General features: G+C 42.8%; 1 protein-coding gene across 3 annotated transcripts in view; it reads left to right on the top strand.

The window, feature by feature from the left end:
- Window positions 1–22,928, top strand: part of fryb (furry homolog b (Drosophila)) — a 38,737-nt gene extending 15,809 nt beyond the window's left edge. The window contains exons 18-65 of one of the 3 annotated variants that reach the window (XM_088321729.1): window positions 190–354; window positions 494–580; window positions 657–916; window positions 1,049–1,238; window positions 1,325–1,449; window positions 1,594–1,651; window positions 1,734–1,825; window positions 2,015–2,187; window positions 2,471–2,631; window positions 2,724–2,834; window positions 2,914–3,068; window positions 3,145–3,244; window positions 3,356–3,527; window positions 3,667–3,929; window positions 4,117–4,263; window positions 4,344–4,512; window positions 4,582–4,672; window positions 4,754–4,827; window positions 4,947–5,097; window positions 5,174–5,277; window positions 5,372–5,463; window positions 5,564–5,657; window positions 5,732–5,951; window positions 6,203–6,354; window positions 6,566–6,753; window positions 6,817–6,911; window positions 7,058–7,256; window positions 7,327–7,548; window positions 7,678–7,876; window positions 7,944–8,041; window positions 8,109–8,279; window positions 8,348–8,488; window positions 8,984–9,169; window positions 9,281–9,445; window positions 9,724–9,798; window positions 9,889–10,062; window positions 10,490–10,498; window positions 11,840–12,034; window positions 14,179–14,319; window positions 14,433–14,641; window positions 16,057–16,261; window positions 16,368–16,517; window positions 16,581–16,679; window positions 16,785–16,868; window positions 17,686–17,703; window positions 17,853–17,963; window positions 18,853–19,091; window positions 21,262–22,928. In XM_088321729.1, the coding sequence (XP_088177855.1) occupies window positions 190–354; window positions 494–580; window positions 657–916; window positions 1,049–1,238; window positions 1,325–1,449; window positions 1,594–1,651; window positions 1,734–1,825; window positions 2,015–2,187; window positions 2,471–2,631; window positions 2,724–2,834; window positions 2,914–3,068; window positions 3,145–3,244; window positions 3,356–3,527; window positions 3,667–3,929; window positions 4,117–4,263; window positions 4,344–4,512; window positions 4,582–4,672; window positions 4,754–4,827; window positions 4,947–5,097; window positions 5,174–5,277; window positions 5,372–5,463; window positions 5,564–5,657; window positions 5,732–5,951; window positions 6,203–6,354; window positions 6,566–6,753; window positions 6,817–6,911; window positions 7,058–7,256; window positions 7,327–7,548; window positions 7,678–7,876; window positions 7,944–8,041; window positions 8,109–8,279; window positions 8,348–8,488; window positions 8,984–9,169; window positions 9,281–9,445; window positions 9,724–9,798; window positions 9,889–10,062; window positions 10,490–10,498; window positions 11,840–12,034; window positions 14,179–14,319; window positions 14,433–14,641; window positions 16,057–16,261; window positions 16,368–16,517; window positions 16,581–16,679; window positions 16,785–16,868; window positions 17,686–17,703; window positions 17,853–17,963; window positions 18,853–19,091; window positions 21,262–21,520 (7,038 nt within the window). In that variant the 3' untranslated portion in view covers window positions 21,521–22,928. Of the gene's footprint in view, window positions 1–189; window positions 355–493; window positions 581–656; window positions 917–1,048; window positions 1,239–1,324; window positions 1,450–1,593; window positions 1,652–1,733; window positions 1,826–2,014; window positions 2,188–2,470; window positions 2,632–2,723; window positions 2,835–2,913; window positions 3,069–3,144; window positions 3,245–3,355; window positions 3,528–3,666; window positions 3,930–4,116; window positions 4,264–4,343; window positions 4,513–4,581; window positions 4,673–4,753; window positions 4,828–4,946; window positions 5,098–5,173; window positions 5,278–5,371; window positions 5,464–5,563; window positions 5,658–5,731; window positions 5,952–6,202; window positions 6,355–6,565; window positions 6,754–6,816; window positions 6,912–7,057; window positions 7,257–7,326; window positions 7,549–7,677; window positions 7,877–7,943; window positions 8,042–8,108; window positions 8,280–8,347; window positions 8,489–8,983; window positions 9,170–9,280; window positions 9,446–9,723; window positions 9,799–9,888; window positions 10,063–10,489; window positions 10,550–11,767; window positions 12,035–14,178; window positions 14,320–14,432; window positions 14,642–16,056; window positions 16,262–16,367; window positions 16,518–16,580; window positions 16,680–16,784; window positions 16,869–17,685; window positions 17,704–17,852; window positions 17,964–18,852; window positions 19,092–21,261 lie in introns of all 3 variants that reach the window. The other 2 variants (XM_088321731.1, XM_088321730.1) reach the window with 2 other exon arrangements.
- The last annotated feature ends 496 nt before the right edge of the window (window positions 22,929–23,424 follow it).

Raw genomic sequence — 23,424 nt, 5'->3', positions numbered from 1 at the left:
GAAGCTTCCCTGTATTTTTTGATATTCTACGTTTGGGCTGTCCAGACTATTTGAAAGTATTCAATCATTCCCCCTCTACGACCACTATACAATGAATATTAAACCATACACAGTCACAGAATGTGTCGAATAACTAAATGTCTTTCGAATTAAATAGCACAATCAAATCGTTTATTTTCTCTCACTCAGGCAAGTCCAAGAATGTCTGAGCGAAGCCCGCACTGCTCTGTTCTCCATGCCGTGGAAGGTCTGGCTTTGCTGCTGCTCTGTTCCTGTCAGATAACCACCAGGAAGCTGGCAGTGGGCGTGCTTAGAGAGATTCGATGCCTGTTCACCGCGCTCGGACACGCAGAGGTACATCACATACACAACTTAACTAATTTCATAATACTTATCTAAGTTTTATTTCATAACTCCTTGTCGTTTTTAGTTGAAGACACATATGTTGTGTCCTTGATCTTTCAAGATGTTTGCTGTCTTTTCTGTTCTGCAGGATGACGACAAACCCATGATAGAAGTCATGGACCAGCTGAGTCCAGCAGTGATGGACAGCATCGTCCATGTAGCCATCTCTGATTCGGTACATTTTATTCGAACCACTATCGTCCTTTCCGTACCCCTTCAGCTTCTTACATTGATCAATTTTCTTCCTGTAGTCAACTTTACCAATGAGCCACCACGTGGACCTGCAGTGGCTGGTGGAATGGACGGCACGGCTAGTGAGCAGCTCCTATGACGTGAAAAGCCCAAGCCATGTGTGGATTTTTGCCCAGTGCCTGAAGGACCCCTGGGTGCTGTGTCTGCACATCTTCCTGCGCCAGGAGCACCTGCCAAAGCACTGCCCTGTGGCCCTAGGATATGCCTGGCCTTACGCCTTCACGCGGGTGCAGCTGCTGCTGCCTCTCATAGACCCCAAGTACATCCACACACTAACTCTGATGTTGCTTATTGACATGTGGCTGAAATTTAACCATCTTTATTTCAAACATGAACTCAACAACCACAGTCATAATAATGTGCAGTTGTTGTTCTTCTTTTGTTCACATAGCAGCCCAGTGAATGCAAAAAAGACCAGCACAGCCAGCTCTAGTGATAATTCCATGTCTCTGTGGCGCAACTACCTCATACTGTGTCTTGGAGTGGCCAAGCCCAGCATCATGTCGCCGGGACACCTCCGAGCATCCACTCCCGAAATTATGGCAACCACCCCTGATGGCAGCGTTACCTATGACAACAAGGTGCATGCTTCACCATCATGTCGTTCTTGCTTTCTGTTTTTTCCTATGGTTTTATTGTCATATTTCTTATTTTGGTGTGGACACAGGTAATAGGCACACCATCAGTTGCCTGGCTTCTCAAACAACTGGTTCCACTGATGAGAGCTGAGAGTCTTGAAATCACAGAGTCTCTGGTCTTGGGCTTTGGTTGTACAAACGCGCTTGTCTTCAGGTATGACCTAAAGTTAAACTTTTGATTAGAACACTAATAATTTTTAATGGTTTACATGCATTTTTCGTACATAGACACCCATCTACACTTATCTTTACTAAGAAATGAAGGTAAATAAAATCTCATTTGGGATGTTTTTTATAGGGAGCTAATGGAAGAACTCCATCCGCTCATGAAAGAGGCACTGGAACGTCGACCTGAAGTATGCAAAGATGACAGAGCTAAACCATTCTCATGCCGGAGTAACTTGATATTTATATTTAACATGTGTGTTCACCTTTCAGAACAAGAAGCGAAGAGAGAGGAGGGATCTTCTCAGGTTGCAGCTCCTGAGAATCTTTGAACTGTTGGCCAATGCAGGCGTTATCAGTGACAGGTGCATTGAGAAAATAACATTTACTATGTCTGTATAAGTTAAATTTAAATGCAACTAAAATATCTGCTTTAAAATCTTTGAACACACTTCTCTTGCTAACAGTCGTGGTATCAAAGTCGTTCATTTACACACTTTAACTGCTTAACATTTAAATCCACTCATTGCATTTATCCTTCTACTGATCTGTAGCACCAACGGAGCTCTGGAGCGGGACTCGATGGCGCTTGGGGCCTTGTTCCTAGAGTATGTGGACCTCACACGGATGCTCCTGGAAGCGGAGAACGAGAAAGAGATGGATGTGCTCAAAGACATCCGAGCTCACTTTAGCGGCATGGTGGCAAACCTTATCCAGTGTGTACCAGGTAAGCCACATGTTACTACCAGAAGTGTGAAAATCACTGACTAATAAAAAAAAGGATAGAAGAAGTATTCAAGATCACAAAGAAAGGCTTGTTTTAGGCAAATAGTAGTGGTAAAAATAATAGTAATAGTGCAAGAGAAGGAACAGAAAAGTATTGCACCAGTTTTCGTACAATAAAACCCGGGAAATTACTACAAGTTGTTGAGGTATCAGTAATTGTAAGTTTCTAGAGCATTATCTCACCTTACATGTAAATGTGTTGGTGTGTGTTTGGGTGTTTATAGTCCAGCATCGGCGCCTCCTCTTTCCTCAGCAGTCCCTTCGCCATCACCTCTTCATCCTCTTCAGCCAATGGGCTGGACCCTTCAGTGTCATGTTCACACCCCTGGACCGCTACAGTGACCGCAACCATCAGATCACTCGCTACCAGTACTGCGCTTTAAAGGTCAGCTTGTATGGAAAATGATCAACAGACCAGTGCCCAGAAAAAAAGATGACTCTTTCCCACCCACTTTTGGTGTGCTCTGCTTTTCACAGGCCATGTCCGCCGTCCTGTGTTGTGGTCCGGTCTTTGATAACGTTGGTCTCTCCACTGATGGTTACCTCTACAAATGGCTGGACAACATATTGGCCTGCCATGACAAGCGGGTACGTCGGGGGCATTGCACCAATAGTGGTACTTCTGTCACACACTTTCCTTTCCTGAACTTATAAGCTTCCGCCACAGGTTCACCGCCTGGGTTGCGAGGTGGTTATTTTGCTGTTAGAACTGAACCCTGATCAGAGCAACCTATTTAACTGGGCCGTGGACCGTTGCTTCACTGGATCCTACCAGCTGGCATCTGGATGCTTTAAGGCCATTGCCACTGTGTGTGGGAACAGGTACATCTGTCAAGTTATGTTTTTTTATTGTTTGTTAATACACAATTTATTCAAAAAAATCCTGTTTAATTGATAGGAACTACCCATGTGACTTGGTGACTCTTCTCAACTTGGTGTTGTTCAAGGCGTCAGACACTAGCAGGGAAATTTACGAGATCTCCATGCAGCTGATGCAGGTACATTGGCTTTATTCTATATGAACAGCTTGAGATGACAGCAACATGACATTTTTTTACCCTACAATATGTTATGATAGAGTATTTGTAATATCTCTCATGCATACACAGGTGCTGGAATCCAAGCTTTGTGCATACTCAAAGCGCATGATGGAGCAAAAGCCTGGTAACATTTTGTATGGGACACATGGGCCTCTGCCGCCTCTCTACAGTGTCAACCTCTCCCAACTCTCAAACCAGCTGGCCAGCATGTATCCAGAACTTACACTACCTCTGTTCTCTGGTCAGTAATACACACCCCCAGATGACACAGTACTAATGCCGATGCACTCAAAGTAAAAGGAGTAAGCAGTGTGTATTGTGCTGTCAGCATTATCTTTCTAGGTTTTAATCTGTTTGTTTTTGTTTATTTCTGGGCACAGAGGTGAGCCAGCGCTTTCCAAGCACCCACTCCAACGGCCGTCAGATTATGCTGTCCTACTTGCTGCCCTGGTTGGGCAACATGGAGTTAGTGGACACGGGCCTCCTGCCACCCCCCTCCAGTCCCTGCACTCCGGACGAAGAGGTTTCCCGCGGTCCGCCCACGACTCTGGCAGGCGTGTCGCTCTTCCTCAGGGGCAACGGCTGGGGCTCCCTGCAGGCCACCTCGCTGGTGCTCAACAACCTCATGTTCATGACTGCCAAGGTGTGACAGGGCGTATACTGGCACTGTTGTTTACGTGTTACCAACATGTTCCGCTCAGAGTGTTGAACTGGAGTTTATGTCTGGAATTATTCAACAGTCACTTGTTTTTCAAGAGAAGGAGGTTCTTGTTTGTACTGTTTAGCTTTTTAAAAGTATTTCTGTCCTTCTTTTTTTTTTTTAAACGCAGTACGGAGATGAGGTGCCTGGTCCTGAGATGGAAAGTGCTTGGAATGCTTTAGTGTCTAACGAACGTTGGAGCAACAACCTTAGGATCACTCTGCAATTCCTCATCAGTTTGTGTGGAGTCAGCAGCGACACCACACTGTTGCCTTATGTCAGTTAACTCCCTTCTTGATTGTAGATGTAGCTTCAGCTCGATGACCACCTACTGAAGCTTAGCGTTTGTTTTTCCAGATCAAGAAGGTGGTGATCTACTTGTGTCGTAATAACACTATCCAGACCATGGAGGAGCTCCTGTTTGAACTTCAACAGACGGACCCTGTCAATCCAGTAGTTCTGCACTGTGATAACCCTCCTTTTTACAGATTTGCAGCCAGCAACAAGGCACCAACGTCCCAGACAGGTGAGTCTGTCAGCCTTCTTACTTCCTGCATAATGCTTGGATGTATAATAAATGTGTTTGTGTATCCAGGAACCACATCCAGCAGCAATACGGTGGTGGTGGGACAGGATAATCTAGCAGACACAGATGAAAGCAAAATGGTCAGGGAGAGTGAAGACCGGTAAGTATTGATATATTTAAAATAAATGTACAAGGACACGCCCGTATGTTAATAACGTATGTGTTTGTGGTTGTACTACAGGAGGGCCCGGGCACACAACAGGTTGGAATCCCGATACAGCAACAGTTCTGGTGGTTCCTATGAGGATGAGAAATGTATGAATGCCACTTATGTCATATCCAGGCACCCAATATAAGAGCAAGACTAAATCTAAATTAAAATGGACTTTATTTTTGACATTATTTCAATTGATTTTAAAAAACCTTTTCCCCAGCCGATCCACTTCCGCCATACGCTGCCTGGCTGGTGAGCGTCCTGGAGATAAACCGGCCTCAGCCACTACCCATGCCAGTCAGTGGTGGCTGCTGGGCACCGCTGGTGGACTACCTGCCTGAGACCATCACACCCAGGGGACCCCTGCACAGGTTTGTCTGAGAAAGACAAAATTTAACTAACTAAATATAATGATACATGCATCTGTGTTATTGTTTTGTCTTTCAGGTGTAACGTTGCCGTAATATTCATGACAGAAATGGTAGTGGATCACAGCGTAAGAGAAGATTGGGCTTTGCACCTTCCCCTGCTGCTACATGCACTTTTCTTAGGTACAAATTTTGTTTTTTGTTAAAGCACACCGATGCGATGGTTTGATGCAGATTGTCGAATTATTTTTTGCTTGCGTGTGTGTATCGTCATCAGGCTTGGACCACTACAGGCCAGAGGTTTACGAGCACAGCAAGCGCCTCCTACTTCACCTTCTGATAGCTCTATCGTGTAACAACAACTTTCAGGTAAAGGAAAGACACATTATCCTCTCTAAGAATCCACTTGTGTTTTTATTTTTATTGCTCTTCTACATTCCTCATCCCTAAATGTGATATTTTATGTCAGGTAATAGCCTCCGTGTTGATGTTGACCAGAGAGACCAGTGACAACAAGACCTTGACCATTAAATCCAGCTACCACAGTGACCATCAACATTCAAGTAAGCCACTCAATGTTGATCCTTAACCACTAAACCCTAACTACTAACGATCCAGTCCCGCTTTACTTGAACAGACGTGCCAGACTTCCTGCGGGAGTGTCAGGCCTCACCCATGGCCGACTCAGGCCTGGGCTCCACTTCAAACTCGTCCTCAACCAGTCTGGGCGGCGGTAGCACTGCTGGCAGTGTAGGTAACCTGCCCCTTGTCACGCCAGACGACCTGGAAGATCTGGAAGACACGGCACATGAGACAGACGAGAAAACCAACAAACTTATTGAGTTCCTCTCCACAAGGTACATGCACAAATCACTCGAGTTTATTTTTCTGTATGTAAGTAGTACCTTTAAACAACATCTTAACCATCTTGTTAGGTTGTTACCTATCCATTAGCATTGAGTCAAGGTTACTGTAATTAATTGTTGGAATGTCAACATTTTTTGCAAGGTCAGTCTGACCATTCATGTAATATAATGAGGGTTTAAAAAGTGCTTGAGATGTGCCCGACATAATGTGATGTGTGGTGCTACCGGTGGTGGGTGTACAGTGCCTGGAGTACTGTGTTGTTGTTGCTCAGAGCTTTGGGGCCGCTGTGGGTACACGAGGACATCACTCCCAAGAATCCAAACTCCAAGAGTACCGAACAACTCTCCAACTTCTTGCGCCACGTTGTATCAGTCTTCAAAGAATCCAAATCAGGTGAAAATGGATGTCTCTTAACATCTGCAAGGCAGATTCAATTCAGGATAATGTTTTTTGTATGCCAACACGTTTTTCTTAAAATAAAATGAAGAAAGATACAGAAAGTAGTTAAGACAAACACATTTAAGTCTACATCCATGTATTTTCCCCATGGGCCTAACGGGGCAAAAAGAAAAAACAAATTTTCAAAATTTCTAATATCGTTCAGATTTCCACCTGGAACAGCAGCTGAGTGATGTGGCGTTGCAGACGGCACTATGCAGCTCTTCCCGTCACTACGCCGGCCGCTCTTTTCAAATATTCCGAGCACTTAAGCAGCCGATAAACAACCACGCTGTGTCAGATCTGGTGTCTCGTCTCGTCGAGGTAGTGGGGGAGCATGGAGATGAAGTGCAGGTGAGGACATTAAAAAAAGACCAAATTCTGCTTTCCATTTTTTACAAGACATTTTGATTTCAGGGTTATGTAATGGAGGTGCTGCTTACACTGGAATCAGTGGTGGTTAACCTGGCAGAGTGTTTAAAGAACAGTGACCTCATGGCAGCACTAACCAGGTTACCAAGTTTTTCTCTAGTCTAGTCTATTGCTAAATTAATGAGTGTAATTTTTTCATTACCATGTAATTGCCAATTAATTTTGTGATCAATAAACCTGACTGATTCCAAATAGCAAGCTGAATCGGTGTTTGTATTCCTTCTAGGACATCGTCTCCTGATTTTATTTTAAGCGATAAGCTGATGAATCGCAAGAGCACTGGTATGCTGAACTTTCCCAGCCCAGGGTTAGCAGGCCTGTCGTCTCAGCGCCACCAACGTTCATATTCGGTACCCAAGAAGTTTGGCGAGTGCGGCTACCAGACCAGCGACCCCCCTCGCAGTGCGACTCTAGACCGTATTCAGGTACGTTTTGTTTCTAAATTTGAAGAAAGGATGAAGGTGAAACAATTTTTGTGTGTGTGCACTGCGGTAGGCCTGTCACAGTCACGGCCTGGTGCGGCTGGGGAGAAGCCCCGGATCCTGTGCCTCATCAACCAATCGCATCGATCCCAGTGTTCTCTCAGACCCTGCTCATGTCTCGCACCCGTCCTCCATACTGGCCACTGTCTTCTGGGTGGCAGTGTCCCTCATGGAGTCAGACTTTGAATTTGAGTATCAGATGTCTCTACGCCTAGTCCACAAGCTCCTTTCCAAGGTATAAAAATCAATTAAACAGCAACATAAAACAGGACAATTGAGTTTTTTGAAAACGAAACGCCTTTCAAGTGGCTTAAAACAGACTTTCGACTCCTTTCACCCATCATTCTTAACGTCGCTTCGCCAGGTGCCTTTGGACCGGGCGGAGAACCGCGAGCGTCTGGAGAAGCTTCAAGCTCAGCTGAGATGGAGCGGCTTCTCGGGCATCCAGCAGCTCCTGCTGAAGGGCTTTACGTCACAGGCCACGTCCGACCTCACTCTTCAACTCTTTTGCCAGCTCACGCCTGTGTCCCGTGTACCTGTGGTTGACAGCTCTCAGTCTCTGGGTATGACTAAGTCACGTAAGCTAACATTGCTTCTGCACCACAATGCTAACCTACCCCTGCATTGCAGGTTTTCCACTTAATGTGCTGTGTCTTTTGCCACACCTTGTGCAACACTTTGGCCACCCCACTCAGTTCTGTAAGGAGAGTGCAGAGAGGATTGCACAGGTAATGTAGACTTTTAACAATAGTATTTTGTCTTACCTTTTCTTTAAATTGTCTGTAATCTGGTCAGGTGTGTTTGGTGGAAAAGAACACCAAGCTATCCCACCTGGCTCACGTGATGACACTATATAAGACGCGCTCGTACACAAGGGATCCGTTTTCCTGGGTCAGCGTGGTGTGTCGCTACCTCCACGAAGCCTTTTCTGACATCACGCTGAACATGGTCACCTACATGGCAGAGGTGGGAATACTTTTTTTACATGGGGGACGAGTGAAAGAGCGCTAATGACACAGTGTTTTGTTTTTCAGCTGTTGGATAAAGGTCTTCCAAGCATGCAACAGTCCCTCCTACAGATTATCTATTGCCTTCTTAGCCACATGGATTTAAGTGCTGTACATGTCAAGCAGTTTAACGCTGATGTCACCAAGACCATCGAGAAGTTTGTACAAGTGAGTTGTTATGTGTTTGCATAGTATATATGCACCGTTCTGAGAGGTCATGAGATCGAACCTCCTGTGTGGAGTTTTCATGTTCTCCCCTTTGCTTACGTGGGTTCCTCCCACATTCCAAAGACATGTATGTCAGGTTAATTGAACGGTCCAAATTGTCCCTAGGTGTTAATGAGCGAGTGAGTTGTCTGTCTCTGTGTGCCCTGCAACTGGCCGGCAACCAGTTTAGGGTGTCCCCTGCCCACTGCCCGAAAGATAGCTGGGATTGGCTCCAGCACCCCCGCGACCCTACTCAGGATAAGCGGTGCAGCTAATGAGATGAGATGAAAACATTTTCTAGATTGAAATACGTTAGTTCAGTTTTTACCTGCTACTTAACAGTAGTTTTATTTTACAATCTTTGGGAATTTACATTGCACAATATTTATTATAGTAAAAAATTAATTAAAAAAACATAGGCAGGAGATGTTAATCAAAAAAATATAATTTTCTCAGACAATACACTGGAAAGATGCCCTCAACATCCTGAAGCTTGTGGTGTCACGCTCAGCCAGCCTAGTGCACCCTGCATACGGCCACGCCCATGGCGACATATCTAACCTGGAGGTGAGCCGAGTGTGGGACGGCTCAGCCAAGGCGCTGCCAGGGAAAACCCTGGAATTCACCTTTGATATATCTGAGGTGAGGGAGGACATACGGATGAGTGAGGCTTTATTTTAATGCCTCAGCGCTGACTAATTGTACAGAACACACAAAAGATGATGGACCTTTAAAACTGCTTTCTCCTCACAGACGCCGGTGATTGGCCGGCGCTTTGATGCTCTCCAGGGCTCTGGAGTCAGGGAGGTCAAAGCACGGGCCATGGCCGTCACTCGAAGCACCTCATCCACCTCCTCAGGCTCTAATTCCAACACTATCCTGGTTCCCGTCAGCTGGAGGCAACCACAGTCTTCTCAGGTAGCACGATGTTCAAAATTATTTTTACTGTACATTGTTTAGCTTTGGTCTGGCATGGCTGATTTTCAGACATGTCGGAAAAAACTTTTGGGCAGGGAATTTTCCACAGCAGCTTCAATGTGATGTCACAAGTGATAAGAAACTTATTTTAGAAACGGGCACATACTTAAGATTGTCTTTGTTGTTTTAAACTGGTTATTAACGCCTTGTTTTTATAAGTCCCTTACTACTACTTTAAAGTACTTGCATTTTTAAGTTGTAATCCATTGCCCTTTCAGAAGCGGACCAGAGAAAAGTTAGTAAATGTTCTCTCTCTGTGCGGACAAGAAGTTGGACTGACAAAGAACCCATCGGTAAACTGCCTCATCTTGCCTGGAACTTTGTTGTAAATTTTTGTGTGTATTTACGCAGGAAAAATCTCATTTTTTAATCATTGCCACCAGGTAATTTTCTCATCTTGTGGCGATCTGGACATGATGATGGAAGTGCGCGAGAGCGGCGTGTCTTCGGAGGAAGGAGGAACGAGAGAGGACACGCTGGATGACACTGCTAGTGAGCAGCAGTTTAGGGTTTTTAGAGACTTTGACTTCCTGGATGTGGAGCTGGAGGACGGAGAGGTAAGGCTGGACTTTTTGTTTTCACATGCGTTAGGGGTTTTTGAGGTCATTACTCTTTTTTTTAAATATATTTTTTATTTTATATGGACATATTATTTATTTTTTAGGGGGATAAATCAAGCACATACACGATGAAAACAATAATTTGTTCAGATTTTTTTCTTGGACAAATTCTATTTTATTAATACTAAAATAATCATAAGTCACTACTCACAATTTTACTACAGGGAAGCCTTGATGGTCACGTGCTTTTTTGTATTAAGTTTTAATTCTTGAACTTCACATTTAAAGGGTTTTTATCCCTCTAACAACATAAAAATATTTTTTGTCGAATACTTCTATTTGTATTTGTTTGTGAATGCGTGTGTGTCTCCACACCCTCTCTGTCTAACTGAATGTCTCCCTTTTTCTCCCCCGTGCTGCCTAGGAGCTCCAGGTAAGTTTTCCTCATATTCAGCATCTACATGAGCTATTTTCTCTTAGCTGTGTTCGTGTGTCTGGCTGCTTTGTTCAGAGGGGAGATATGCGTGTCACATTAGTCAGATTAAAATCATCATTTTGGTACTCGCTTGACTAAAACATTTGACACCTACATTTTGAACACAATACAGGATCTTAAAAAGTGAATGAACTTAATCTATGTGTTAATATTCAATCCCATATCTTGATGGTCAGGGTTACTTTAAAATGTAATCCAATACAGTTACTAGTTACCTGTTGAAAGATATCACCAGTAACGTTATCTGAACACCATAATATTACAGGAATGTTACTTGATTACTTTTGGATTACTCCAATGCCCAATATGCTAAATAAGACAAAATAAACACAATATAACCGAAATTACTAAATCTTGTTGAGGATAATTGAAGAATGTAACCTTGAAAAATACTTTGAGAAAACGAATTGCTTGGAATCCAACAAAAAAGTGCGCACATTTTAACCACATAATATAGTTTATTAAGCAAAAATAAACCTTTTTCTTTCTCATGGCAGACAAAATATGCTGTTTTGGTTCACATTATGTTTTGAGCACACTTGTGTCCAAGTTTGAAGTGGTAATGCCAAACCTCTTGATCATATTCAAATGTAAAAAAGTCATCAGACAATACAGTGATCGTATAGTTATTTTGTACACTAATTAACTGCAAAATACAAAAAGAAGACAATACATAAATCTCACTAAATTTCCCTGAATGCATCTCGAGCACGTAAATGCGCTGCCTTCACAAAACTGCAGGCTCAAGACAATTCAACAAAATAAGTACTACATTTAAGGAGAAACAAATAACAGGCAAAAAGAAAAGTGCTAGAAATTAGGATAGACACAATTTGTCTATCGGCGCATTATGTATGTGTAAATATCGTTTTCCCAAAAATTGTACTCCTACAAAGTAATCCTTGATTTAACTAAATGTACCGGTATTTTAATTACCGGTGTGTCTTTTTTTAACTGTAACGGAATACAATTACATTTTTTTGGTATCCTAATTACGTAACACCGTTACATGTATTCCGTTTCTCCTCAACCCTGTTGATGGGGCAACATTGTAAATAAAATTCGTAAAGTCATTACCACACAACCTTTATAAGTATAACCTTTTTATTTTCTCAAACATGAAAAAAATTGAGAACACACCAAAGTGAAACTGCCCTTGTTCATATTCCACCTCTGACAATGTGTGCTTGGTGGCTTCATATCCAGCACCTGCATCACCGCTCCTCCTTCTCCCTTCCCTTTCCCGCCGGTTGTTGTTCCTGTGTGCCTCCCCTCAAGGGCGAAACGGTGGATAACTTCAACTGGGGCGTGCGGCGCCGATCCCTGGACAGCACCGAGCTTGGCGACCTGCTGGGGGAGAGCCAGCACTCGGGCAGTACCCCCAGCCTGGGACACGAAGATCCCCACGATTCCGAGGAGTCCTCCGAAGAAGAGGAGTCCTCCACGAGCCGAAGCCTTTCGCATTCTCAACTTGTACGTGGGACTTCACTCTTTATCATTCAGATCGCAATACGGTATTAATCATAATCATCAAAAGGATCAAACCCTGAAACAAATAAAGTTGTAACTCTTTCACCCTTGTAAAAAAATTATAAAAAATATTTTATACTGTCAACTTTTATCTTTTCGCCATATTTCATTTTTTTTTTATTATTCCATTTTTTAATTGCTTACGCGGTATAACAATTTAAAAACAAAACAAAACAATGAATTTGTTTTAATAGACTAGCAAATGTTATCTCACTTACTCTAATGCCAACAGTGAGAGAGTTTTCAGCAATGCGTGGAAAGCACATACAGAGTATTGGAAGACAATGGAAACTGATACCCTGACATCCCTTTTGCAAATTAACCTAATTCGTGATAGCTTTGGAGTAAAACCATCTGTAGAACAGTGAAGTCTGCTAAATCCTGCACTGCTACGTATTATAAACTAAGTTGACAGCAAATGGGGAGAAAATCTAAGAAAGATGCTGAAAGAATTATTTCTGCAGCTGATTCAGTAAAAAAATACTTTTAATTGTTTTTTATTTTTCTTGCTGCGATCGAATGGGTGCCGCGATTTTTTTATGTAAGGTTTATTATTGCTTCATAAGGGTAAATGCAATCATGAAAAATGGGAGCAAATGGCTTTAGTTGACAGGCATGAGATTATTTAATGTATAGATGTATGAGACTTGTTAGTATCAGAAATTCCAAGTATTCACCTTTTACTATTGTATATGGACAGTGAAGAAAAAGAATATTTGAATACCCTGCTATTTTCCTATTTCTCCCACTTAGAAATGATGTATCTTCTCTAGAGCAGTCAGGTTTTTGGGCTGTCGCTGAGAAACACGGAGTTTGAGCTTCCTCCAAAGATTTTCGATTGTGTTCAGGTCTGAAGACTAGCTGGGCCGTGCTACGACAATGATATGCTTTTTACGGAGCCACTCCTGGGTTTCCCTGGCTGTGTTTTTCGGGTTGTTGACGTGTTGGAAGACCCAGCCATGACCCATCTTCAATGCTCTGACTGATGGACACAATACACGGCCCGCAGTCATCCTCTCTTTAATGCAGTGCACTCGTCCTGTCCCATGTGCAAGAAAACGCCCCCAAAGCACCCCCATGCTTCAGAATAGGGATGTTGTTCTTCGGATTGTCCTCTTCTTCCTCGTCCAAATAGGCTTAGAGGAATTATGACCAAAAAGTTCTATTTTGGTCTCCTCTGACCACAAAACTTTCTCCCATGACTCCCCTGTATCATCCAAATGGTCATAAGCAAACTTAAGACGGGCCTTGACATGTGCTGGTTTAAGCAGGGAAAACTTTCGTGCCATGCATGATTTCAAATCATGACGTCTTAGTGTATCACCTACAATAACCTTGAAAACGGTGGTCCTAGCTCTTTTCAGGTCATTGACCAACTCCTGTCGTGTAGTTCCGGGATGATTCCTCACCTTTCTTAGAATCATTGAGACCCCACAAGGTGATATCTTGCATGGGGCTCCACTCCGATTGAGGTTGGCCGTCATGTTTAGCTTCTTCCATTTTCGAATGATTGCTCCAACAGTGGACCTTTTTTCACCAAGCTGCTCTGTAGCCCTTTCGTTCCTTGTGGAAGTGTACAATTTTGTCTCTGGTGTCTTTGGACAGTTCTTTGGTCTTCCCCATGTTACAAGTTCAAGTCTGACTGATTGTATGGCGTGGACAGGTGTTTTTATGTAGCTAAGGACCTCAAACAGGTACTTCTGATTCAAGATGATACATGGAGTGCAGGGGGACTTCTAATGAGCGGACTAACAGGTATTTCAGGGTCAGAATTCTAGACGATACACAGGTGTTCAAATACTTATTTGCAGCTGTATCACACAAATTAATTGTTTAAAATTCATGCATTGTGATTTCTGGATTTTTCTTTTTAGTTTATCTCTCTCACAGTGGACATGCACCTACGATGAAAATTTCAGACCCCTCCATGATTTTTAAGTGGGAGAAATAGCAAAATAGCAGGGTGTTCAAATACTTATTTTCTTCACTGTATATAAGTCCTTATTTCTGGAATAAGGCAAAATTATATATAATATGTATACATAGTGTATGTGGTTTATCTGATGACTTAAATTTACTCGTTTAAGACAAATCCATCCCCGTCAGACGAGACCAACCACACAGATTCTCTTTCCACATCGTATGACACATCTGCTGACCCGCAATCCTTCGGTGCGACCACGCCGGGGCAGGCATCGCTGCTGCACGACCAACTTAGCGGGCTTCACGTAACAATACATTTTCAAACTTAAATGTTGACAAAACGTTGCTTTTGTAAAAAAAAAAGAACTAATTTTGGTATGATAGCAGCATATTGATGCCGTATTCGTGTCTCCGACAGGCAAGGGCGTGCGGTGACGATGAGGACACTCATGCTCAAGATGATGAGCTGTCACTGAGTACCAATGAGCTTCCGGCTGGCTCTGATTGCGGCGAAAGTTTTACCCTGGAGCTGCCAGGCCAAGCACAGGCACGGACGCCTCATCTGGCCCGCCAGCTCGATTACTGCCAGCCACCGCTTGACTTTTTGGACCCAAACAGTCTGCCGAGGTAATATATGACTAACGTGAATTCTGGAGTACAGAATGTACCTGATTAAAATTTAAGGAAGAAATTAAACTATGCTTTTGTACAAGCCGCACCTGGTTTTAAACAGCCATAATTGAATATGAACTCATTCACGTCTATTTTTTAGTTTTTAAATAAAAAGCAGGGAAATGTCTAGTACAGGAAAGTAACACATTTGTCCACGATTAAGACACTCATTTGCACTGTGACCACAGATGTTAATTTCAATCAACTTGCACTGTAGACATTATATATTAAATTAGCATTTACATATATGCTGGAGTTCGACAAAAATATTTAAACATAAATGTTTGAAATCTTTTTATCAAGTAGTGTTGGCTGATATGTATTTTAGTGTGGCAGCAGGTGACTAAATATTGGGTATATTTTCCCTATTTGGCCAAATTATTAGGTTGTGAGCAGTCCGATAACTGTCAGACTGATATTGCAGTGTAACCTTCCTTAGTTAGTAACTACTGCCGGCATGGATAATATATTTTTATGTAGTAGTAGTAGCAGTACTTGGTCTCCTCTCTATTTCTTTGTCAGGTGAGAGAGAGCTTACTTGCTCGATGTGATCGTACGGGTTTTTGAATTTCACTCAGTACAGTATATTGAGTATTGTTTTGAGAATGTTTTTTCTCACACCTGCATATATGTTAATGCCAATTTAGTTAATATTGACTGCAGCGCTAGTTGATTTTGATTGACGGCAAACTGTGTTTTAATTGTGGCACAATGTGTTACTTTTCTGTACTGGACATTTCCCCGTTGATTATGCCAAGATTGCGATCTTACTCGATAGGGACAGACTCGTTCATCCATTCATGTGTATCACTAATTAGATGATGAGACATTTGGCTACCTAAAGGAGTCCTAGTTACTCCCTTAGTTTACCTGCGTTTTATTGAATTCCTCCAATTTGACAGTCAGAGCCCACACCACCCGAGTGAGGATAAGCGGCGCAGAAAATGGATGGATGGATGAGTTTTATAGCACTTGGTAGAAATCACTTGGCATCACCACCCGCGATGCCTTGTTCTAATTAAACAGTCGGATTCCCTGGTTTGCACCAGTTCTGAGCCAGGTGCTAAGTGTTTGTACAAAGTCGCCGCCAAAACTTTTATACTATCAGCCGCCAGGAAAAAAATATAATAAGCCACCTTATTTTGTGAGCCTCAGTGGTTAAAATGTAGTGGGGAAAAGTAGCGGCTTCAAGTCCAGAATTTACGGGATATGATATTTTGTGGTTAAATTAATTGTGGTATCCTGGATTTCCAATTTTTATTTTTGACTATAACTCTTATCAATAATAGGCTAACTGCTCATTTTTAGATTTCATGCTATTTTCGCAAAATATTTTGCCTCATTATCGTTTCTCGTCACCGCTGCACCAGATTACGTGATGACGTGGATGACTTGGAGGACCTGGGCTTTCCTCCTCCGCCATCCCCGTTTTTTTCAGCCATCCTGGCCGCTTTCCAGCCGTCCGTGTGCGATGACGCAGAGGAGGCTTGGCGCTGTCACGTCAACCAGTTGGTGACTGACTCGGATGGCTCCTGCGCCGTCTACACCTTTCAAGTCTTCTCTTCGCTCTTTAGGGTGAGGCCTCCAGTTTGGTTTTTCATGACTCAAATTGATGCAAATTTGCATTTGGGCGTTCAGTTTGATTTTCAGAGCGTTGAATAGCTTGTCACTTTTTTTCCAGAACCTCCAAGGGAAATTTTGCACCTTGACCACGGATGTTGCCTCCTATTTGGGAGAAGGCCTGAGAGGGATCGGTTCGAAGTTCCTCAAGTCCTCTCAAATGCTGACCTCTTGCTCTGACTGCCCAACCATATACATCGATGCAGACACTGTGAGTTTATCGCAACTCATTGGGTTGCTTATCAAGTCGGGTCTCATATCTCCTGCTCTTTAGATCATGTCTTACGGGCTTCTGGAGAAAATGAAGTTCAGCGCACTGGAGCTGCAAGAGTACCTGGACACGTACAACACAAGGGAGGATTCCGCTGTCACGGTAAACATTGCAACAAACTTCAGAAGAACTTTAGGAACTGATTTTGATATGGGGCCAAAAGAAGAGCTCTTTGAAAATATTCATATGGTTTGTGGTGTTGTCCAGTGGCTGCGTAGCTGCAAGGACACGTTTCCTAGGTGCCCCGGTGACAGCGTGGTCACCTGCCAGCCTGGAGATTCAGAAGAGAAAGTAGGGAACACTCACTTTTGCTCATATTCCTCTTTCCTGTTTGCAGTTGGCTTTGTGTAATACATTTAAAGGGGCATGTTCTGCATTTTTCACAAATAAAAAAAATTGTACGTGTTTTAATAATATCTTTTTATCAAAGTATTAGAAGTTAAAATAAGTTTTTCATTTCAGATTAAAATGAATCATCACATGCTGGTTTTATGACCATGCCTCCTAATGACCACTTACATTTAGTGATTTGATGCATATCACAGCAAAACACAAATATGTGTACTCGAACTGCCACATTCTCAGTATAATCAAACAGTGTGTGTAATTTTATCCAGCCAAGCTGGCAAGTCTGTTTAAGAAATTCAGTCTTGGGTATTTTGGGCATAGTGTCAATATGTCACACTGTGATATCAGTCTAAAATGAGGTTTTAGCAAAAATCTCTGGAGCCGCATGTGACTCTTTGGCGCTTCCTAGTGGCCCTCTGGCGCTTTTTCGATGTTTAATAATGGAAAAGGATATGGTTTCTGTACGAGGAAAAACATGACACATTCTCAAAGTTTTGCAACAAATATTGATGTATACAGTATATATATTCAGTGTGTTCCTTTTATGATTGGGTTAATATAAAGCTTTTATTTATTGCAACTCAAAACATGTTTTTTTGTCCAACATGGGTCCTTCAACATTTTGGGTTGCCACTCGTTGGTCAAAAAAAAATGCAAAATATGTCTCCTTTAAAGAGCTTGACAACATAGATGCTAGCTGTGTGAGTTGGCGTGTGTCTGACTGATGCTATTTTCTTCCTCTAACGTGCTCACACTCTAGCAAATGGAGTCTCTGGCCGTAAGTTCTCTTTCTTCTTGCTCCCGCCGAAAATAAAAACGCAAATCAATTTCTGCATGCACGCCGCCATCACGTCTTGATGCTGTCGCCGTTGCCGTTAGTTGTGTGTCCTTTATGTCCCCTCCTCATGTTCGCGTTCACTTTTGCAGCAATTGGAGCTCTGCCAGAGACTTTACAAGCTTCACTTTCAGCTCCTGCTGCTCTTCCAGTCCTACTGCTCACTCATTGGGCAGGTGCACGCCATCAGCTCCGTTCCTGAGGTAAGCTTTTCTATTTGATCTTCTCAGTTCGGGGAGCAAAATTAGAAAATATGGAATCCGGTCAGCTAGGCACACAAAAAAGCCACATATCCGTGGTTCTTAAAATCTTTGAAAATACTTGAACTTTAACGTTGTCATTTCAAGGTTTGAAAAGTGCTTGGGATTTTGGGTGTATTCCCTGTAAATGCTTGGAATTGAAATTGACAGACAATGCATTAAATAAAGAAAAACAAAACAGGTCTGCTTAAAAATGAGGCCGACGCTGCTCTCTGGTGGCTTCCCTCTGCCATTGCATTTATTCTTCCCTCATGATGAATGGCAGTTGGTATTAATTTGTGTGGCATTATCATGAAGCGTCATCACCCCCTACACGTTGCGCCCAAAAACAGGTTTAGAGACCAAGATGCCAGGAGTTTGCTATTTTAATAAAATGGCAAGAAAATGAAAAATACAAAGAATGGCTAAAACGTGGAACAACTCCACGCACAGCATGCTGCAAAGTATGCATACAAGAGAGCCAACTCTTCACAATTGGAGAGTCCGCTCTCTCCAGTCATATAAAAGGAAATTCACAGAGATTACTAGTTTAACTAGGATTTTTTTATGCTAACTATTTGCTACATGCTATCTAAACATGGCACTATAAAATGATGCAATGTGTATCAGTGCAAGAATTACATGTCATTTATTGACATTTATTATGGGCCATGTCAATAATTAAGGTAGTGTTTTCCAGTGATAAATTCATTCTTTTAATGGTACAGGAGAAATCGAAAATTGGTGCTTGATTTAGGCCATGATAAAGGTCTAAGAACCCAGCATTTTCCAAGAACCTGCTTCTGATACTCCTTAGAAATAATTACTATTTCCGTCCCTATTGTCGTTTTAGCTGTTGAACATGTCTCGGGAGCTGAATGAACTGCGTGGCAGCCTGTTGGCGGCGGAGGTGGCTGTAGCCAGCGACCTGGACCACCAACACCAGGCCCACTCTGTGCATGCACACGCCGCCCACCTGGCTGCCATGGTCGTGCCAAGCTTCCCATCCTCCGAGGCGGCCGTTAAAGCCATACTGGAGTGTCTGAAGAACCGTGAATTCACCCGGGCCGTCCGCTACATTCAAGAGTGCAGGTATGCAAAAACAAGAAGAAAAAAAACAGGGTGTTCCAAAAGTCTCGGGCTCATTTTGACATTGAAGATCTCACAAAAAATATTAATTATATAAGGACACATCTGGTAAATTTAGAAAGCTTGTTTTCACAATTATTACATCAAATGTACAAAGTTGTTCAAGAAAGTGCTGCCTGCCAGGTATAACTACAACATTGGGAGGTAAAGTTCATGACACGTGGATGGCTTGACTAAAGTCTCATTAAAACTGCTGTACTTCTTGCTGAAATAGACTCTAAATTGCACAGTGATATATCCAGGTTCATGCCAATGTGGGACTTGCATAGTGCACATTTCTCAATGTATCACAAACTTTTTGTCAACGAGAATGAATCCCTGAATCTATTTTGCTTTGAACACAAGGGCCAAATAGTTTTTTGAAATCCGTTGTTTCACTGTGAAATTTGCCCAGACGACACGGGTGGTTAAGGGATATGTGACTGAAATGCCAATGAAACAGTTCCTGCACAATAGACCATATACAGTACTGTAACTACAAGCAATTATCTTGTGGGGTGCAGTAATTAGGAAATTAAAAAGAAAAGAAAGTTTGATCACGTTACCCCCATTTTAGATAACCTGCATTGGCTCTCTGTTAGCTTAAGGTGTGATTTTAAGGTTCTGTTGGTATTATACAAAATCATGCTTGTACTTGCTCCCTCACATCTTTCACAAAATCCTGGTCTACTAGTGATCTCAAGAGCCTAGAACAGAACCGTAGGTTCAAGAGCATTCTCCATTCGGGCCCCGATGTTGTGGAATTCTCTTCCCCCTGAGATTTGATCTTTAAACTCAGTGGAACTGTTTAAATCTAGGCTTAAAACACACTTCTATTCTATAGCATATGAATAACCTATATTTTATGTTGACAATAGCTGTGTATTGTTTGTTATTGCAACATCCGTTGCAGCCTGGTCATCCTGGAAGGGGGATTACCTCATGTGTGTCCTCATGTTGAGGTTTTTGAGTTCTTGCTTGCCGTCATGTAGGTTTTAGATCAGAGAATGGTGTGATAATAGTCTGCAGTTTGCAATTATTTGTGGTCCGTGCAGCCCTTTGAGACTCCTTGACTCGACTACCATTTGTCACACAACACGCATCAGGCCGATAGTCACATTCTTGCCAAACGCTTTTCAGCATTGCATTGTCTTTGCTTGTTATTCGTGCCATTAGCTCATCCACGCCTCTCGGAATAGGGGGAACATAAACGAAACATTTCACAAATCCCTAAAAAACGAAATAGCATTGTATGAGATCTGGGTGGCCAAGATATGAGATTGTCATCATTGATTGTGTCTCATCCAATCCCTCTGTCTGGCAGCATTGTGTTCAGAAACTGTCAAACCACTCAGTCACCAGACTTTCTCACTCAATTTAGCCATTACCGGTTTTCCAGCATGTTGAGGTACATCTCACCATTGACTGTTGTGCTTTCAAAGAGTGGTTCGTAGACAGTTTTCCCCAATATAGCACAAAACAGTTACTTTTGGAGAATCAGAGGTTCATGTGGGTTCTCAGTACCCCATATGCTTGTTTTCCTTGCAATTTTGTGGTAAGTTGCCTCATTGCTAAAAACAAACCGGTTGTCAAATCCATCACCCTCCATTTTTTGCAGCATTGCAAGCCAAGATTCATTAGAAACTGGTTTATCAGTGTTCGTCAACTGTTGGACTAACTGTAGCTTGTAAGGCGCCAGTGCAGTCCTCTTAAGACATGCCTCTTCTGATCGATTTACAGGGGGCTCCGCTGGAAAACAGTTCGGACTTGTTCAATCACATATCCTGAAGTTGAGGGGCATCATTCTTTTAGCTGGGCATTAGCACCTATCACACTGTGAACTTCCCCTCTGGTGGCTTCTTTCTGAATTTTCTGCAAAACACACGTTGAACAACAGTCCATGATTCAGTTTTTGCAAATGTAATCACACAAAATGCCCTTTCTGGTTGAGTGAAAGCCAATAATGGGTTTGAAAAGAAATTAGCCAATGTAACTTGCTCTAAAATGGAACAAATTTGATCACTTTACAATTCATAGTTAAGGAGTTATAGGTACTTCAAATGTGCCCAAAACTTTTGGAACACTCCGTGTTAAACCAGATTTGACTTGACAGCGAGATTTGAATTCCTTTCAGGCGTCGGTGGCCTCACAGCGTGTTTGGCGGCGGCTCGGAGAAAGAAGTCCAGACTCTGCTCAACGTGTACTTCCGGCACCAGACTTTGGGCCAGACAGGCACCATCGCCCTAGTGGGATCCCGTCAGGACCTGGGCCTGATCTGCTCCAAGCTGCTAGAGCTCAACGGCGAGATCCGCGACATGATCCGCCGTGCTCAGGGTTACCGCGTGGTCAACACCTACCTCCCCGATTCCAGCGCCTCCGGGACAAGCCTCTGACAGCAGCAACCCGGGAGCCCCCCCAAACCACCACCCATTTGCCTCCCAATTTTGGTTCCCACGTCGTGCCGCAACCGATTTTAGACTTTGCTCCCCTTGTTGATTTTTTAGGAGCTGATTGTCATTTCGATGCCTTTGGAGGACACCCGCCCCATTGCAGCAAACGGGACACCCTCGGAACAGTTGCATCGCAATCAAATCTGCCCGCTTACCTCAATAAGTCACAGCAAAACACTCATCACCAGTACTCTCCTCAGCCCCTCTCCCCCATCCATACCTGGCCTTCCAGTTCACCCCAACATCCAGGGGACAGAGCAGCCTGGGGCTGTTGCTGTCCTTTGGGTAGCGCCAGCATGCATTTGTTTCACTACTTGGGCAAGGTGGAAGATGCAGGCCTGCCCCTCCTAAGAGGTGGGAAATTAACAAACACAAAACCTACAGACGTCCCAATGTGATATTTGGCAAGTTTGTACTTGGAATGAACGTGATTTTAATATTGTCATACTACTGAGGACAAAGAATTGAATACAATGAGAACCTTAAGCTGGATTTTGAGGAACTCGATGCTAAAACGGCTTCTGACACACAGCTAACAGACTTCACTTTGGATCATTTCCCCATTAATAACCATTGTCATTTTTTGGAAAAGAAGTTTCACCTGTTTAGCCCTGTCGATAATCTGCCGGCACACACAAAGTCGGGAACATCGCCCTCATTTTGGACACCAAAACACTGTCTTATAACCGTGGAGAAGGCAGACCCTTTGTCCAACCCCCCCACAACTCGGATTGCCCCCGTTGCACTAAACAGACCTACAGGAGCAAGTGTTACTTACTGTAAGAGCGCCAAATGCTGGATTAACTTGACCTAACATGACTGAAACGTCAAAGGCTCGTCAGCTATCTTTCTGCGTTACCACCGCTAACTCTAATAGCATCCACGCCGCTGCTGTGACTCCAAAGCACCCTGGCAGTCACTCAGTCAACGCTGACCCCGTGTTTTGCCTAGATGTTAAAACTGTAGCAATGTGTGAGTGTATGTATACAAGAATGAGTGAGAATATGTGTGTGTTTGTGTGTCTGCTGACATTCAGCACTGACAGTGTGTGACTATCGATTACTCCTTGCCCCTCATCAGTCATGTGACGTGCATGCATCCTATAGGGAGTGTTGGAGATATTTATTCATCTGAAAGTTGTTCCACCGAAGCGTGAGTTTTCTTGGCGAGTGTGTGCGTGCATGCCAAGGAATGAGAAAATTGCACATTTGGAAAAAAAAACAAAAAAATAGAAAGCTTTTTAGATTGAAAGTAGTTGTTTTTGTTCACCTTGTAAATACTTTTACAGCCTTTTTGTGACGTCCTATTCAGCTCTGTCCAACTTGGTGTCCAAAATAAAAGTTTAAAACGATTCAATTTGGAATATTGTTATTCTTAAGATATGTATTCAATGATAATCAGTGTTAGGCAAGTTACCAAAACAAATTTGTTAGTTACTCCATATGAAAATTACGTTATCCCTCAGAATACTCACGCACAAAAGTAGAGCAGTTGTAAGGAATTACCGTTGTTAAATTATCGTAAATACTTGCATTGAAGCAGACTCCCTAAAACTGCTACAAAATAGCCATATAAAAGAAACCTGTGGAAGCAGTAAAGCCTTCATATTTGGCTAACTTATGCAATATCAAGAGCCTACAAATGAACACTTGGCCGAAACACTCCATATCCATTTTGGCTTTAGACCAAATATTTACTTATCCAATTCTAGGTCCTGCTAAAACAGTTTTTTTTCCTCCAGGTATGGAGTATTGAAATTTTACAAATAAAAATTCAGCATACTTTTACTGTAAAATATGTGCTCACCTTTTCCCCATCGGTTGAGTTGATTCGTTGTTCCCGTATAA

Source organism: Urocampus carinirostris, chromosome 17 (genome assembly GCF_059441175.1).
Source record: "Urocampus carinirostris isolate Australia breed hairy pipefish chromosome 17, RoL_Ucar_1.0, whole genome shotgun sequence".
Classification (NCBI taxonomy): domain Eukaryota; kingdom Metazoa; phylum Chordata; class Actinopteri; order Syngnathiformes; family Syngnathidae; genus Urocampus; species Urocampus carinirostris.
This window is presented reverse-complemented; position numbering and strand designations above follow the sequence as displayed.